The sequence below is a fragment of the Nyctereutes procyonoides genome, unplaced genomic scaffold (assembly GCF_905146905.1).
Source record: "Nyctereutes procyonoides isolate TBG_1078 unplaced genomic scaffold, NYPRO_anot_genome, whole genome shotgun sequence".
Classification (NCBI taxonomy): domain Eukaryota; kingdom Metazoa; phylum Chordata; class Mammalia; order Carnivora; family Canidae; genus Nyctereutes; species Nyctereutes procyonoides.
This window is the reverse complement of record NW_026575131.1, coordinates 44,530,249-44,548,456: the sequence shown is the minus strand read 5'-3', so window position 1 is coordinate 44,548,456 and position 18,208 is coordinate 44,530,249. Positions and strand designations below refer to the sequence as shown.

Sequence of the window (18,208 nt, the reverse complement as noted above, 5' to 3'; positions counted from 1 at the left end):
GGATGCTCTGACCTGGGGACCCTTACTCCCTCCCCACCGCTGTGTGTGACGGGACTGAGACTCAGCCTGGGGAAGGTGGAGCCATCTGCCCACGTGTGCCAGCTGGTGAGGGGCTGGACACTGAGAACCATGGTGCACAGTATTCTTGGGGTGCCTGCTGTGTGTGTGGTCTTACAGGGCTGGGTGCCACGGTGGGGCTGGCACCTGTCTCATGGCCAAAACCAAGGTTTGGCCTTTTCCTGCCCACCTGTGTACCTGCCCCCACCATGAGCAGCATCCCCACCCATCCCCTCCCACTGAGCCAACTGGGTCCCAGCACTCCACACCTCTAGGTAGGCTGGGCGTGGTCCCACATGGAGGGACAGAGTGGGGAGTTGCTATTTGTAGGAAGACACATGACTTGGGTGGATTAAAAATCTTTCTTTTCTTTTTTGCATGTCTTTAATGAGCATCTGGCCTCTTTCCCCTGGTTGGCTGTGCCCTGCTATGGCATCTAGGGGCCAGGCTATTCCTGGGTGGCCTTGAGGCCTCTTGGCAACCCTGAGCCCACATGTTGTGTTTCCAAACTTCAGGGCCATGTTCACGGGTGGCATGAGGGAGGCGAGCCAGGATGTCATCGAGCTGAAGGGTGTGTCAGCCCGTGGCCTGAGGCACATCATTGACTTTGCCTATAGTGCCGAGGTGACGCTGGACCTGGACTGTGTGCAGGATGTGCTGGGTGCGGCTGTGTTCCTGCAGATGCTTCCTGTGGTGGAGCTGTGCGAGGAGTTCCTTAAGGCCGCCATGAGCGTAGAGACCTGCCTGAACATTGGCCACATGGCCACCACCTTTAGCCTGGCCTCGCTCAAGGAGTCCGTGGATGCCTTCACCTTTGAGCACTTCCTGCAGATCGCAGAGGAGGAGGACTTCCTGCACCTGCCGCTGGAGCGCCTCGTCTTTTTCCTGCAGAGCAATCGGCTGCAGAGCTGTGCCGAGATCGATCTGTTCCGGGCCGCAGTCCGCTGGCTGCAGCACGACCCAGCCCGGCGGCCACGGGCCAGCCACGTGCTCTGCCACATCCGCTTCCCGCTCATGCGGTCGTCAGACTTGGTGGACAGCGTGCAGACGCTGGACATCATGGTGGAGGACATGCTGTGCCGCCAGTACCTGCTGGAGGCCTTCAACTACCAGGTGCTGCCCTTTCGGCAGCACGAGATGCAATCCCCACGCACAGTCGTGCGCTCAGATGTGCCCTCCCTGGTCACCTTTGGTGGCACACCCTATACTGACAGCGACCGCTCTGTCAGCAGTAAGGTGTACCAGCTGCCTGAGCCGGGTGCCCGCCACTTCCGGGAGCTTACAGAGATGGAGGTGGGCTGCAGCCACACGTGTGTGGCTGTGCTAGACAACTTTGTGTACGTGGCCGGGGGCCAGCACCTGCAGTACCGCAGTGGTGAGGGTGCTGTGGACGCCTGCTACCGCTATGACCCCCACCTGAACCGCTGGCTGCGCCTGCAGGCCATGCAGGAGAGCCGTATCCAGTTCCAGTTGAACGTGCTGTGTGGCATGGTGTATGCCACGGGTGGCCGCAACCGGGCCGGCAGCCTGGCCTCAGTTGAGAGGTACTGCCCACGGCGCAATGAGTGGGGCTACGCCTGCTCTCTGAAGCGCCGCACCTGGGGCCACGCGGGTGCCTCAGAGGGGGGCCGCCTCTACATTTCAGGCGGCTATGGCATCTCTGTGGAAGACAAGAAGGCGCTGCACTGCTATGACCCTGCCGCTGACCAGTGGGAGTTCAAGGCACCCATGAGCGAGCCCCGTGTACTTCACGCCATGGTGGGTGCTGGCGGCCGCATCTATGCCCTGGGTGGCCGTATGGACCACGTCGACCGCTGCTTTGACGTGCTGGCGGTGGAGTACTACGTGCCCGAAACAGACCAGTGGACCAGTGTGAGCCCCATGCGGGCTGGCCAGTCAGAGGCCGGCTGCTGCCTACTGGACAGGAAGATCTACATCGTGGGGGGCTACAACTGGCGCCTCAACAATGTGACGGGCATTGTGCAAGTATACAACACAGAGACGGACGAGTGGGAGCGTGACCTGCACTTCCCAGAGTCCTTTGCAGGCATTGCCTGTGCCCCTGTCCTGCTGCCCCGGTCGGGGACCAGGAGGTAGCTCCTGGGACCCCTGGGGCCTGGCCCGGCCTCATGCTATCTCTGTAAGGGCTGTGTTGAGCGCACACTGGGGCCACAAACCACAGAACACCCCCTGTCCCGGTCCATGGGCTGACATCTTGGGGCCCACTGTGTTGATAAGGCCCCCTCCTGGGGTCTCTCCTTCCTTCCTAGAGCAGATCCTGGCTTTGTGCCCTCTGAGGAAGCCTGCCAGTGGTGAGGCTGACATGTCATGGCAGCAGATTCACATCTAAGGAAAGGAGGTTTCCTCACTTGTCCCACATCCCCGCTCATCGAGGGAATCGGGGTCTCCTTTGAGGTGTTATGTGGCTTTGTCCCACTTCTTTCCTCCTCTAGCTCGGCAGTTTCAGACATTTGGATGTGAACTCATGAACATTGATCCCCAAATCCATGGTTTGCACCCTGCCCCCTTCCCAAGCTTCTCATGTCATATATTTTTTACAATAAACACCACCCCAAACTCTGTAACACATGGACCTCTAGGAGCCGATGAGTTGGCAGGGAAAAACCCAGCTCAGAGTTGACCTCGAGGGTGGGCATGTTTCTGTCTCAAGTAAGTCTGGGCTGCTTGGGTGGGAGGGTGGGCTTGGAGGAGTGTCTTGCACTTGTCTTCACGCCTGTCCTGGGTCCTGTACCTTTGGTGTGTTTGGTTGTTCACTTCCAGAAGCCAGCTCTCAGAGATGGTCCTTAAAGTTGGCCTTCCTTCCACCTGGCGCTGGGCGTCTCCTGGGGCCTTGATGAGGAGCAAGCCGAGATGCCCCCGTTCCCGTCCTCACCCCCTGGTTCAAGGGGCACACCTGCTTTAGAACTCACAGTGTGTCTGCTTTCCACAAGTCTAATAATTTCTATTTCTCTCCCTTTTTCCAGCCATCTACTCCTGCTTTGTCCCGTATTCACGTTGTCATGCCACCAGGCCTGTGCCCACTCAGCAAGGCAAGCCGGGTGGGTGGTGTGTCCTCTTCCTTTCAAGGGCTTTGTGGCATCTCTGGCCACATTTGTTTTGGTGTCAAACCTCTAAAGCTGGTTTTTGGTTTTTTTGGTTTTATTTTGGTTCTGTTTTGCTTTTTTTTAAGACACCAGCATTGCTGTCTTATAAATGGGATTTGTACCCTTGGGGCAACTTAAAGTGTCTCTTCTGCTGCTAATGGACGATTGATGTCGTGTCTCTGTGACCCACTCACCGTGTAAAGAATTAACCTCATATCTTAGCAGATGTCATCTCCTAATGTTTTCCTTCATTTAATAAAAATGTTACGGTGAAAAGATGGAGCAGGCCCAGTACTGAGCTTGTAGGGCCTGATGGGTCACAGATTCTTCATGTCCTCGGTGTAGTTAGGGGCTCCTCTCCCCTCTTTGCCCTTTTCCAGTATTGCAGAGGAGCTGGAAGGAGGGCTGGCCACTGGCTCAGGGGTAGGGGCAGTAGGAATTGTGGCCAGAACTTCTACTGAGTGCCTGGAAGACAGAGGGCAAATCTGCCCTGGGCGGGGTGGCCTTTGGAGAGACTCTCTCCAGGTTCTTCCATGAGCCTGGCGGCTTGGCCCCCTGCCACCAGACAGCCCCCAGCTCTTGGCAGGTTGTCTCCATCTGCTCAGTACTGGGATGTGAGATTGGGGATCTGGGGAGCCCCTCTCCCTGGAGGCCATGATGGGGGAAATACAGGGCAGGTCCTAAAGGAAGCATGAAGTCATCACCATTCCATATGGGCCTAAGAGCTCTGTGAATTGCCCCCAACCTCTGCTCTCATGGCTGGCCTCGCTGCGAACTGGCCTGTATGTTGGAGAATGCCTGCATTTCACAGATAGCTTTCTGAGAGGGGAGGCTTCCAAGATCACCCTCAAAATGCACTTGCAGGCTGGTGCTCCTGTGCAGCAGCCATCAGGGTCCCAGAGCAAGGCTGGATGTGTGGGTCGGGGGCAGTGTTGAAATAAAAACTTGGTTTGGAACCAGGAAGGAGCCCGTGCTGCCAGGGGCATTGAAACGAAAGCAGCAGCCCTTGGGGACTTACCAGAACATTCCAGTCCCTTTTCACCACCCCTCACCCCGACCTGAGCTCCCCCAAAAAGAACCCTTCCCTGCTAGAGGCACGGCCCCTTCAGGGGGGCAGTGAGAATCTTTTGCCAGCTGCAAGTCCCCCCAGATCAGCTCACACCTCAGAACATCTTGTCCCCAATGAGCTGGCAGGGGTGCCGGCGCAGGGGGTGGGGCTGCAGAGGGAAGGGGGGCGCTGCCGTATCTAACCGGGTCGATTGTGCATAACCGTCTGGGCTGGTTCATGGAATGTTCTCAGGGGCCCCCTGCCCCTCCCTCTTCACCCCCCCCGGAAGAAAGGAAAATTATTTTTCGTATTGTAAACTTTAAACACGAAAAAGCTGTTTTTAATTTAGCAGAAACTGGCTTGAATCTTCACTTTGTGAACGTTTGTGTCCTTCAGAGAAAGGCGGAACATGCATTTGCACACACATGCTTACACAAATGCACGCACATGCGTAAGCTTACATGCACACCTGCACTCATGCATTGTGACATGCACACTCACATGGTCACACATAGTTTTGCTCATGCTCAACGACATGCTCACGTGCTTGCTCACACAAACACGCTCACACTCATCCTTGGACCAGCCTGGGCCCCTCTGCATAGCACCCTGAAGGGGTCTGGAGCCTGTCACCTCATCTCCTTTCACCTTCACCCAGGGCAGCTTGGACCATGAATGGCCAGCCACTGCGTGTAGAGACTGAGCTTGGGGAAAGCCTGTCTGCTTCCAGATGGCCTGCTTCCCCACCAAGACTGTGGATGCGGCCGGCAGGAGCCTCCCTCCACACCTGGGCTTGGGCTGTGGGAAAACACTGTCTCCTGGGACAGTGGGATTCAGGCCCGCTAGAGGCAGGCCAAGTGTGACTTCTGGGGCCTCGCAGCAAGTGAGGCCAAGGGGGCCTCTGGGGAGCCGTGTGAGGTGGGAATCTGCCCTGGACCTGGCCAGCTTGGAAACCTGCCCCTGGCTTTGTCTTCGAGAACGTAGCTCCTTCTCCTGTGTTCTCACAGGCCCCAGAGATTTTGCTTCTCGTGGTGGAGACTCGGTGCACAGGTTTTATTAGGGGCACCTGGCCTTGGAGGCACTGTCGAAGTGTTTGCCACACAAATGAGAGGTCCTAGGATGGGAGGTGGGAGCAGAGCTTCATCCACTCCAGTGGTTGTGGGTACCATCTGCCTGCGTACCCCAAGGGCAAGAAGGCCATGATGCTGCCTGCACTCTTGCCTGCAACAAGGTACCAGCTTACATCTTGTGGCTGACCCTGCTAGTTGCCATCCTGGCAGCCATTTCTCCCTCCTTACCGACAGAGCCCTGATTTGGTGCCAGCAGCAGTGTGCCCAGCCTCAGGGGTTAATTTAGGATCTGGCTGAGCCATTTTTGGCAATGCCTTTTGCTGGGGTTGTTTTTGATCTGGGCACATTTCCCAGATCTGGCCAGCAAGCTTTAAGAAGAGGTCTGGGGTGGGGGTTTCTGGACACCCGAGAGGCCTTATTGCCCCCTTTCCTCCCTTACTGCTTCCTGTGAGGACACAATGCCAGGAGCTTCTGCAGCCATCTTGTGGCCATGAGGAGCAAGTTAAGTGAGGTGCAGAGATGCCGCCTCCCAAGGCGGAGGCCCTGAAATCACAGGGCTGCCTGTCCCACCCTGGAACCTCTGACCTTCAAACTCCTTTTATTTAAAAAATTAATTAATTAATTAATTAATTAACTTTATTTATTTATTTGACAGAGAACATAAGTAGGGGAAGTGGGAGAGGGAGAAGCAGGCTCCCTATTGAGCAGGGAGCCCAATACAGGGCTCAATCCCAGGACCCTGGGATCATGACCTGAGTCAAAGGCAGATGCTCAATCAACTGAGCTACCTGGATGCCCCTCCAAACTTTTATTTTTTATTTAAGATTTTATTTATTTGTTCATGAGAGAGAGACAGAGACATAGGCAGAGGGAGAAGCAGACCCCCTGCAGGGAGCCCAATGTGGGACTCAATCCCCAGATCTGGGATCATGATCTGAGCCAAAGGCAGATGCTCAACTGCTGAGCCATCCAGGCTCCATTAAAAGGAGTCCCCCAAACTCCTTTTAATGAGAAATCACAATGCCTGTGTTGCTTAAAATACTAATAGTCAGATATTCTAATACTTGTAACTCAGATTTCAAAATTACATTATAAATGTAATATGCTGGGGGGGTACCCATCTTATATAAGTCGGTTTTTATTGCAAGCAACAGAAACTGCCTCTGGCTGATTTAAAGGGCAAAAATGTTCATTTCCTCACAGAAGTGGCAGGAAGGCTGGAAAATCAGGCTCAGAAAACAGTAGGAACTAAGGGCACGAGGCAGCTGGGGTGATCAGCTAAAATCATGCCAGGGAACTAACTGGTTGGTGAGGACACTTCTGCCATTACCATGGAATCCAGATGCCTCAGTTGGCACTGCCATCTGCCCTTGGCACTCAGCCTTGCTGCCCCTGAAAACCAGATGCTCCCATCTCAATGCTACTTTTTGCACCACTTGTTCCAGAATGCAAACATCCTGTTGGCCTAGCCCACATCCTGTGTGTCAATGCACCAGCTGCCCATGGAGTGGGGAAAAGGAGTATATCAGTGTACTAGCTGTTACTGCTGGATAACAAACAATTCCATGTCTCAATGGCATGCAAGAGTGAATGTTTGTTTTTCATGTGCCTGTGACTAGGCTGGAGGGTGCTCATTCTAGGCTGCCCTTGGCTGGGCATGCTCTGCTTCCAGGTGCAAGGCTGGAAAAGGCAGGAGTCTCAGATCCACCTGTCTTACATCCTCCTCGGACTAGCTGCTGGCCAACTTGTGTTCTACACTGGTACCAGAGGACAAGTGGAATCATGTGAGCCTACCAGGGTCCAGATTTGGAAATCATATGCTGTTTTTTCTGCCCAGATGCCTTTGGCCAAAGCAAATGATATGGTGAAGTCTAGAATCAGGGCTGGGGACATATCCTCAGACTTAAGAAAGAAGACCTACATAGTGGTGTTGCAAAGGGCAGGGCACAGGAAAAGAGGGGGACTGAGGCCCATAGTTTGATCAGTTGTACCATTGTTCTTGAGGCTTCTCTTGTCGGTGGGGCTTACTTGACCTTGTGGGAACTTCCCAGACTTGGATGGGGACTCAGATGCTGGGCCACCAAAGAGAAAAGCCTGCTCTACTGCTCCTACAGACAATCTACCCCCTGGTGGCCAGTCCTCTTTTTTGTTATGTAGGTTGGGGTTTTATTTATTTATTTTTTTATTGGATCTTTTTTTTTAAATTTTTATTTATTCATGATAGTCACATAGAATGAGAGAGAGAGAGAGGCAGAGACACAGGCAGAGGGAGAAGCAGGCTCCATGCACCGGGAGCCCGATGTGGGATTCGATCCCGGGTCTCCAGGATCGCGCCCTGGGCCAAAGGCAGGCGCTAAACCGCTGCGCCACCCAGGGATCCCCTAGGTTGGGGTTTTAAGTGTCCTGGGCTTTTGGGCTGTAGGGAGAGGGTCTGTGTGGTGAGTTCAGTTGGGGAGTCTGTCCAAGTGTCAGGGCACCGTGGTGTCATTGGAAGGCCTACCCCAGACATCTCCTCAGCATGGGTGGCTGCCAGGGAGGCACTGGACTATTGGTGCTGCTCCTGTCCTGCCGTCCCATAATGCCATCCCCTGGATCCCTAGCCCCTTAGTTTCAGCTTTGGCAGCCCTGCCCTGATCCCCCCTCACTTACACTCAGCCTGGGATGGGGGGACAAGGGGCCTAGGTCCTTAGCTAACCTCTTCCTGTTCAATGGTAAAAGGTGAGTTCCATGCCTGGTATTTCTGGCTTCCTTCAGGTTCTTCCCTTTTGCTTCATAATCAAATCTGGCTCTTGCTTTGCCTTTCAAAACTTTGATGAGGGCCTGGTTTGGAAGTCAAAGACGGGGTCTGGATGGTTTTCCTCTTTGCCTTCCTGCTCCAATGGCCCGAATTCACCTCTATGTGATGTGGGTACCCCGGATTGACTAAGATTCCATATAAGGCAGTGTAGAAAAGCAAGGCATGAAAACTAACATCTCGAGGTAGGGTTTTCTTTCCTAACAGTTATTGAATACTTGCGAGGAAGCAGGCGCTGAGCTAAGTGCTTTACGTGCATTATCTATTTAATCTTCCCAAGAGCCTGCAATGAGGAGTACCACCATCCACATTTAACACAAGCCAGCCTGGCTCAGAGAGGTGAAGTCACTTCCCCATTGTCACATGGGTGGAGAATTGGTAAGGGCTGGACCATACAGGAATGCTCAGGAGTTTAGGTTTATTTTATCATTTTTGAAAAAGATTTATTTAAGTAATCTCTACACTCAATGTGGGGCTTGAACCCATGACCCCAAGACCAAGAGTTGTGTGCTCCTCCAACTAAGCCAGCTAGGCACCCCAGGAGTTTAGGTTTTAATTTAAAGCTTGTATTTAGAAGCTTAATGCTGAGGAGTGCTATGGCCTGGATGCAGAGGAAGGGCATTCTAGGCAGGGAGACAGCCTTTGGCAGAATGCAGCAAGGCTGGAGTGGCGGACGTGAGAAAGGGAAGAGTGGGAGATGATGCTGGAGAAGCTGGCCAGGAACAAATGGAGTCAGGCAGAACTCTGAAGCAAAGGAGAGAAAACCATATCCTGCAGGTAGCAGGAAGTGGCTTAAAAGGATTCACTTAGCTCACCCTTGGATGTGCTGTGTAACTAAAGTGAAACTATTCAACAATTGGACACTCCCAGCCCCTTTGGGTCAGGACTGGCTGGAAGAGGACCCAGGGTCGGGTGTGCCCTAGAGTGAGGAACACAGCTCTCCTTAGGGGTTAGGATGGGCTTTTGGCATGGGAGGGGGGGACATTTAAGGTGGGTTTTGAGGGATGAATAGGAGTTTCCCAGGCAGAAAAATGATTCACTTAACAAACACTTCCTAATTCTCCATCTGTGCCTAGTTTTGTGTTAGTTCTGGGGATCCAGGAAAACAGAATGAATAGGCAAGTATAAAATGAGGCTTAGGAGCACCTGGGTGGCCCAGTTAGTCGAGCGTCTGACTTGTGATTTCGGTTCAGATCATGATCTCATGGATTGTGAGATTGAGCCCTGCATCAGGCTCTGTGCTCAGCAGGGAGTCTGCTTGAGATTCTTTCCTCCCTCTCCCTTTGCCCCTCCTTCCACTTGTGTGTGCATGCACACATGCTATCTCTCATATAAATAAATAAATCTTCTAAAAAAAAAAGAGGTTTAAAGTGCTCAGAGCCTCAAGGGATAAAGAATAAACCTTTTTTTTTCCTTTTTTTTTTAAAGATTTTATCTATTCATGAGAGACAGAGAGAGTGGGAGGCAGAGGCAGAGGCAGAGGCAGGCTCTGCAGGGAGCCTAATGCAGGACTCAATCCCAGGACCCTGGGATCACAATCCGAGCTGAAGGCAGACATTCAACTGAGCCACCCAGGCGCCCCAGAGAATAAGCCTTAAGACTAAGCAATTGGTGTGTCTGTGTCTTTTGTGCATTATACAGGGAACTTGAGTCTGGGAATGTTTGGGTAGGGTGAATATACTTTCAGCTTCTGGTCTCAGTCGGTCTAGAGGGGAGCAGATAGGACCCTGGAAACAGCTGCCTTCAGAGAGTGGGGTGTTCCCAGGTCATGGGACACACATGCAGGGATATATTTCAGATAGGCCTTCAAGGAGGGTCTCTCAGAGGAGAGACCTGAAAGATGAGAAGGTGCCAGCTGTGAAGGTGCCACAATGACGCAGAAGCAGTCAGCAGAGGCGACAGGGCGTGCAGAGATCTGGAGGTGGTACAGCAAGGAGGCCAGACTGGCTGAAATGAGAGGCCAGGGAGGCAGAAAGGGGATGAGGGCCTCCTGAGTTGCCCGGAGGAGGGTGGATTTTTTTTTCATGAGTGTGATGGGGATCATGAGATCCACCCTGATTTACAGAGGCCATGGGCTGCTCTGAGAAGCCTGCCCGGGCCACACTGGCATTAGCAGCTTTCTTTGATGAGTGAAAAAAGAAAAAATAGCAGGGTTGGGTTCTGCCCTGGTCACCAGACACTTCAGCCTCGCCTTCCTCAGGGCTGGGGGTCAATGGAGCGGGAGGAGGGCTTGGGTCCCTGTCCGGCATTGCGCAATAAGCAGGCTCATTGCTTCCTCTGACTCATCACCAGGGTTTAGGACGGATTGAGTTACCGCCTGGGTGTGGGGTGAATGGGGGTGAGTAGGGCGAGCACTGGCTCTTCACCTCTGCTCTGCGGGCATGGCCCGGTTTGGTGACCTGATAACCCCTGCTACCTACCAATTCTTTTTTATTTACTCTGCCCAGAAACCAGCTTAGTGCAGGCATATGTAAGTGATCAGGGTAACCAGCAATTTTTGAGCACTTGTTATAAGCCAGGCACCTGACATGTGTTAACAGCCTTTAAACCTTACAAAACCCACTGCAGCAAAGGAAGCTGAGCTCTGTCATCAGGCCTGAGGTCTAGTCCTGGCTCTAGCACTTAACTTGGTACAGGCAGCTGCCATTCCTGCTTGGTCTCTATTTCCTCTTCAATCTTACAAGATGATGGCTGGAACTGGAAACCATATCTGTAGAATGCCCAGCTCTGCACCTGACTCCCAGAAGCTGTGGTCTCAGTGCCAGAGACAGAAAATAAACCTCAAATCGACTTCAGAAAAAAAGAGAATTACTAGCTCATGAAAATGCAGTACTGGGATCCCTGGGTGGCTCAGCATTTAACGCCTACTTTTGGCCCAGGGCATGATCCTGGAGTCCTGGGATCAAGTCCCACATTGGGCTCCCTGCATGAAGCCTGCTTCTCCTTCTGCCTGTGTCTCTGCCTTTCTCTCTCTCTCTCTCTGTGTATCTCATGAATAAATAAAATCTTTTTAAAAAATGAAAATGCAGGAGTATTTAGCTTCAGGCATGGCTGGATCCAGGAGTTCAGTGTCTCTCTAACTTTGGCACTGTTTTTCTCTGTGTAGGGTCACTCTCTTGGGACATCTCTCTTCAAGTAGTGACCTCTGGCACTGCAAATCTGTGTTATCCTTCAAACCAGTCATCCAAGGAAAAAGGGTGCTTCTCTTTCCAGTGGTCCAAGCAAAAATTCCAGAATTGCCTGTCTTTAGGCAAATAGGATCACATGCCTGCCTTGAACCAATCATGACAGCAAAGCCATGGGCTCTGATGATTGGCAAAGACTTCCAACTTGGGAAGGTGTGTTTGTGGGGAGAGAGGGTAATGAAGCCCACCCCATCCATAGATCATGGATTGAAAATTGCAGAATGTTTCCTGAAGGGCAGTTCATTTGTTGGCACCCAAAAAGGGAGGGCAGATGCAAGCATCATAGGCAGAAAGGTCAGAAGATCATGAAAATGCTCAAAACCATATGAACAAAAAGGATAAAATAAAATCATGGTAGTGCCCAGGGCACTCCAAATTTAAATTTATCTATATATATTTAATATAAGGATATTTCACTAAACTGTTGTAAAGTGTAAACAAAAAGCACGTTCATAAAATACTGGTGTCTCCCTATGATCACCACAAGCAACCCCTCTAGCCATTCCCTCACCCTAGTAAAAACTGCGCTTTTTAAAAACCAATCTTTCAGGACACCTGGGTGGCTTAGTGGTTGAGCATCTGCCTTTGGCTCAGGGTAGATCCCAGAGTCCTGGGATTAAGTCTGGAGTCAGGCTCCCCAGAGGGAGCCTGCTTCTTCCTCTGCCTATGTCTCTGCTTCTCTCTGTGTCTCTCATGAATAAATAAAATCTCTTTTTTAAAAATTTAAAAATCAATTTTTCGGGATCCCTGGGTGGCTCAGCAGTTTAGCACCGCCTTCAGCCCAGGGCGTGATCCTGGGGTCCCGGGATCAAGTCACACGTCAGGTTCCCCGCATGGGAGCCTGTGTCTGTGTCTCTGCCTCTCTCTCTCTCTCTCTCTCTCTCTGTGTGTGTCTCTCATGAATAAATAAATAAATAAAATATTTTAAAAAATAAAAATCAATTTTTCTTTTCTCTTTGCTTCTTTCTTTTAAGTGTGCTTTTTGTACAATTAGAGCTATCGCACATTCCCCTGGCTGCTCCTCTTGGCTCCCACCCTGTCCATGCCTAGAAACCCCTGAAGCCTCCTGAATATAAACCAATATTTGATATTGGTGGTCATGGTCCCTCTGCTTGGGAAGGGAGAATTAGATGTCAGAACCTTTCTTGTTTCCCTGGTTCACCCTCCTGCCACTGGGAAGACCCTGCTATCCTTCTCACTGCGGGATGTAGTCTAGGTGGGACTTCTGGGCCTTTCCTTTAGCTCCCCATGGCAAACCTATGTTCCTTCAGGATTAGGAGTCCAGAGAGTAGAAACTGGTCAAATGTAAGGTGATAGGGAAAGCAAGATGTTAAAGATGATCTGTTTTTTTTTTTTTTTAAGATTTTATCCATTTATTCATGAGAGACAGAGACATAGGCAGAGAGAGAAGCAGGCTCCCTGCGAGGATTCCGATGTGAGACTCGATCCCAGGAGCCTGGGATCACGCCCTGAGTCGAAGGAAGATGCTCAACCACAACAACCCAGGCGCCTCGATGCCTGGGATTTGGGGCTGTGGAGGCTGCTGGCAAGGTTCAGGTCTCAGTTCAAATGCCTCCCTACTTCCCTGACAGTGGTGGCTGGGAGCCTCCCTTCCTATCATCAATATCCTGCCAGTCCATTACTAGTTTTATTTTCCACATCACAATTATCTCCATCAGAAATGTTCTTGGGTCATCTGTTGGTTGCTTATGTCTGTCCCCCCTCCTAACTGCGCACCCCATCAGGTCAGGGACCACATCTGCTTGCTCACGCCTTTTCCCCAGTGTTTCTGGCACATACTGGCGCTCAATAAATATTCGTTGAATGAATGAATGCATGAATGAGCAACTCCCTGGACTGGTTGGTCTCAAACTAGTCCTAGTCCCGGCTCAGCATCGGGGTGCTACCTGTCCTTGTGGGTTGCTGGCCCCATCCTTGTAAACTGGAAGGTTTTGGGTCCGGCGGTCTCCTTGGGGGCTCCGGCGCCCCAGCCGGTCCGCGAACCATGCTTGTCCAACAGCCAGGCGGCCGCTGTCCAGCGGGCCAGGAGTCTACTCGCTACGCATGTGCCCAAAACCTACTCTCGCTCCCACCTCCCGCCCCTCGCCTCCCGCCTCCTCTGCTGGACCCAAACGCGCCCCTGAGACGTGCGCATGCGCAGTTGCCCCCGCGCCGCGCGCCGCTCCCGTACGCCTGCGCCGCACTCACGACCACCAACGCGCCTGCGCACTGCCCGCCGCCCGCGGGCCCGGCCGGCGCTTGCGCGGTGGCACTGGCGAGTGGGGGGGGGGTGAGGAGGTGGAGGAGGAGGAGGAGGAGGAGGCGGCGGCGAGAAGATGGCGACTTCGAACAATCCGCGGAAATTCAGCGAGAAGATCGCGCTGCACAACCAGAAGCAGGCAGAGGAGACAGCGGCCTTCGAGGAGGTCATGAAGGACCTGAGCCTGACGCGGGCCGCGCGGGTAAGGGGGCTGTCCGCGCCGACCCTTCGGGGCCGGGAAGAGAGGGAGGGGGCGCGTGTCCGGCGTGTGCACGGGGCGGGGGGCGCGCGGCGGGGGCGGGGCGCGTGCGTCGGGGCGGGGCTTGGCACAGCCAGAGGGTACAGGTGTCCCTACGCCCCGGACATCGTGGGCGGGAAAGGTGCCCCCACATCACCGGTACCTGAAAGGGTTCAGGTGCCCCCACATCATTGCTACCTGGAGGTGGGGATAGGTGTCACTACATCATTATTATCCGGAGAGGACAGTGGCCTCTACATCATTACTACCTGGAGGGAATAGGTGCCAGCCACCACATCACTGTACCTGAGGAGGGACAGGTGTCTCTATATCCCTTCTACCTGAAGGGGTCACATGCCTCCATATCACTGCTACCGAGGGGAGACAGGATGTCACTGTGAGGTGTATGAACTGGGCGCTGCTTGTAAGCATCATTGTTGCCTGGGGAGGGGGATAGGTGTTTCCATATCGTTGGTACCTGGTGCAGGACAAGTGCCCCCACATCACTGAGATCTGAGGGGAACAGCTGTCCCCACATCATTGCTATCTGAAGGGACAGGTTCTTTCTACCTGTGTCACCTGTGCCTTCACTCCCTGGGTGTTGGAGGAAGGACAGGTATCCCTATTTGCAGACTTGAGGTGGGATAGGTATTTCTCCCTTTTGGATTATCTGAAGGAAAGTTTTGGTGCCCTCTCCTGTGGGAACCTGAGGGTGGTCAAGAAGGCAGATTGTTCTCCATCCTGGAGCTTGGAGTGGAGACAGCTACCCCTTCCTCAGGTAGCCCATATGGTGGGGACCAGGTGTGCTCCTCCCACTGAGATAAGGGACAGCTGGCCACGGATGGCTCCTGGTCTCTCGGGACCAGGGTGGAGGGACAATTTTTCCTTAAGTTGCTGGGTGTGTTTGGCCTGCAGAGGCAGGCCAGGTTACCTGCTCACCTCACCTGGGAAGCTACTGTTGGCCCCTAGAGGAGTGGGAGGCCTGGCCCTTCTCCTGGGCCCAGCTCTCTGGCCACATGACTGCACTGAGGTACCAGGCTTCTCAGGCCTTAGTATCCTGTTTTGTCGAGTGTGTCTGGCAAGTCCTTGTGGGTCAAGGAGGAGAGCACACTTTGCACAGGTGGCAGTAAGTCTCTGCTGCATTCCTATAGAGTGGTGGGACCCTCCCCCCTGTCCTGCATCTTTAGGCCTCAGGGAGGATTTGGATGGGAGCTGCAGACATGCATATGGCTGGTTTCTGGACTCGGCCTCTGATCTGACTGTTCTAGGCAGACATACCTCTGTGATAAGAGCCTCAGTCTCTAATTCTTCAGGTGCAATTTTCAAGTCAAGCTCTTCTAATTACTCACCTGTTTCTCTGTGAGATCACAACCATATAGGCTAGAATGTGTATCTTCATTTCTGTGCGTTTGTTTGGCACATGTTGTTGGGGTGCTCACCATTGACCAGGTACTGCCTGTTCTTGCTCTAGCAGCTCATGTTTTTGCTTAGCATGTAGAGAAGGAGATGGTTGGTGATTGAATGAATCAAAGCAAGCAAAGCAAGCAAGCAAGCATGTACCTTGAGTGTTCTTATAAGTCAGGGCTTCTGAGGGCAGGAATGTCCACTTTATCTTGCCTCATGCAGAAGGTGTATGTAGTGTAACAGGAAGAAGGAGGTTATATTAGGTTGATGGCTGTCGTCACAACTGGAGGTCTGGTTTCTGCATTGAGGTTGGAAATGTATTATTGTATTTGAAAAGATTTCTTTAAAATAACAGCTTTATTGAGATATAGTTTGTGTAACATATAATTCACCTGTTGAAAGTGTAAAAGCCAGTGGATTTTAGTATATTTACAGAGTTGTGCAACCATCGCCAGTGTCTAATTCCAGAACACTTTAATCACCCTCAAAAGAAATCCCATCCTCATGGGCAGTCACTCCCATTCTGCCCTCCCCTGGCCATGGCAGCCGCCAGTCTGCTTTCTGTGTCTATGGATTTACCTATTTTGCACGTTTCATATACATGGGATTGTACGGCATGTGACCTTTCGTGTCTGGCTTCTCTCACTCAGCATAATATTTTCAAGTTTCATCCACATTAGCATGTATCAGAGAATTTCATTGCCTTTTTTTTTAAGATTTTATTTATTTATTCATAAGAGATAAAGAGAGAGAGAGAAGCAGAGACACAGGCAGAGGGAGAAGCAGGTTCCATGCAGGGAGCCTGATGTGGGACTCGATCCCGGGTCTCCAGGATTACGCCCTGGGCCGAAGACAGGCACTAAACCGCTGAGCCACCCAGGGATCCCCGTTTCATTGCTTTTATTTTATTTTTTTTTTCATTGCTTTTAATAGCCAAGTAATACTCCATTGAATGCGTGGAGCACATTTGCTTATATGTCATCTATTGATGGAGTTAGAAAAGACTTGTAAAATATGCAGACAGTCATTCTCTCAGTCCTGGTAACCATTCTCTGTTTCCTTCCTCCCTCTCTGTTACCTTCCTTTATACTGGGAGTTGGGCGTGACCCTGGGCAGAGGTGAGCTTACACTGGATCTCATGAGACAGAGCAGTGTTCCATACGGGGGGTGATTCTGTCCTGCAGGGACATTAGGCAATGTCTGGAGACATTTTGGTTGTTTCGTCTGGGGGAGGGGGTGCTACTGGCATCTAGTGGGTAGAGAACAGGGTTGCTGCTCAACACCTCACGATTCATGGATGGCCCCCACCACAGAGAGTGATGCGGTCCTAAACGTCAGCAGTGCTGAGGCTAAAAACCCTTCAGTCTGGAGGAGATGTTGAGTGGGCAGGGGTACAAGCCTTGTACCTGGGCAGATAGAGTTCAGAGCTCTGTACCCACTTGTATGGCTGTGGCGTCTTGGATGGGCTGGTGGCTTTTCTCACACCTGGGACCAAGTTGAGCAAGCTCTTTACAGGCCTGTTTGGCTGTTGCATGTGATGAGTGGCACATCTGCAGTGCCTGGTGCAGGTGCAGGTGAGCGAACCCACCTGATGCAGGCTCCCTTTCTGCCCTCCTGTGGCTGCAGCCTTCCCCTGTAATATATGCCAAAGTTTTACCTATACCTGTGAACAGGTGGGATGTGGTTGGTTTAGTACCTGCTTCTTCTCATGAATTCTTTAGGGTAGCATACTTACTCTTGGAATGAGTAGAGCCTTAATTCATGCTCCCGTGTGTCAGTCTGCAGTTCTTGGTGGTGATAGGCAAGCCATTACTGTGTGAAAGCCAGTAATCATTCAGCCTGATGCATAAATCCATGCTGTGATCTTACCCAGGGGCAGGGACCCTAAGCAGTAGGTTAGGTGTGGACGTGAGGTGTGATGTCAGAGAGACCCCTTTAAGTTGCAGGGAAGAGGAGTGGCTATATGGATATTCCATTCTTGTCTTGAGACTTGGGAGAGCCCAAGATGCCGGGAGAGCTGTGGTGCTCTGCTGTGTGACTTTGGGCAGTTGTCTTAACCTCTCTGGGCCTCAGAATCCTGACCTCTGAGCTTGGGGCAGCACATTTCAGGGACTATCCAGGGACTACGTTGGGTGCTGGGGAAACAGCATCTGAGGCATGTGAGGGCCACAGTCTTGGAGAGCTGGTGAATTTTTAGTGGGGACAGGTGAGTTGCTGCAAATGAACAACACAGATGTTCTCAGAGGGATGCAACAGAGTGATGTGTTGGGAGTGGCCAGGGTGGGAAGCTGGTACTCTAACAATGAGATGCAGCCCCACTCCCTCTCACTCGGGAAGAGTGCCCCAGGTGAGGGACAGGCAGGCACAGAGGCCCTGAAGTGGGAAAGGCTTGGCGAGGTTGAGGCTACATCATAAGACAGTGAGGCTGGCCTGTGGAGAAGCAAGTATTGGAGTGAGGTTGGAGTGACTTGGCGAGCCTGGATTTCACTGAAGGAGGAGCCCTGCGGAGGTTTGTGATGGCAAATGGCCTCCTCCTTTGCTTTATTGAGGTACGATTCCGAATACATTCAATCTCCTCCTTGAAGTATACCATTCGGTGTTTTTTTTTTTAATTTTATTTATTTATTTATTTATTTATTTATTTATTTATTTATTTATTTATTTATTTATTTATTTATTTATTTATGATAGTCACAGAGAGAGAGAGAGAGAGGCAGAGACACAGGCAGAGGGAGAAGCAGGCTCCATGCACCGGGAGCCTGATGTGGGATTCGATCCCGGGTCTCCAGGATCGCGCCCTGGGCCAAAGGCAGGCGCCAAACCGCTGCGCCACCCAGGGATCCCCCATTCAGTGGTTTTTAGCACGTTCACAGAGTTGTGTGACCATCAGCAGTCAACTTTGGAATGTTTCCGTCTCCAAAAGGAAGCCCCACGCCTCCTCCCCCAGCCCCTGGCACCCACTAATCTGCCTTCTGTCTCTATGGATTTGTCCATTCTGGACATTTCATATACATGGAATCATGAAACATGTGGTCCTTCGTGTCTGGC

At 52.0% G+C, this 18,208-nt stretch overlaps 2 protein-coding genes across 9 annotated transcripts in view; both read left to right on the top strand.

Moving 5' to 3' along the window:
• Positions 1–4,336, top strand: part of KLHL26 (kelch like family member 26) — a 29,390-nt gene extending 25,054 nt beyond the window's left edge. For 2 of the 3 annotated variants that reach the window (XM_055344488.1, XM_055344490.1), the window contains 2 exons: positions 573–2,150; positions 3,042–4,336. In XM_055344488.1, the coding sequence (XP_055200463.1) occupies positions 573–2,150; positions 3,042–3,192 (1,729 nt within the window). In that variant the 3' untranslated portion in view covers positions 3,193–4,336. Of the gene's footprint in view, positions 1–572; positions 2,733–3,041 lie in introns of those variants that run through there. The other variant, XM_055344489.1, reaches the window with a different exon arrangement.
• Positions 4,337–13,589: 9,253 nt separating this feature from the next.
• The window catches only part of CRTC1 (CREB regulated transcription coactivator 1), a 79,308-nt gene continuing 74,689 nt past the window's right edge, over positions 13,590–18,208 (top strand). For all 6 annotated transcript variants that reach the window (XM_055343539.1, XM_055343535.1, XM_055343538.1 and 3 more), the window contains exon 1: positions 13,590–13,720. In XM_055343539.1, coding sequence (XP_055199514.1) covers positions 13,595–13,720 — 126 coding nt within the window. In that variant the 5' untranslated portion in view covers positions 13,590–13,594. The remainder of the gene's footprint in view (positions 13,721–18,208) is intronic.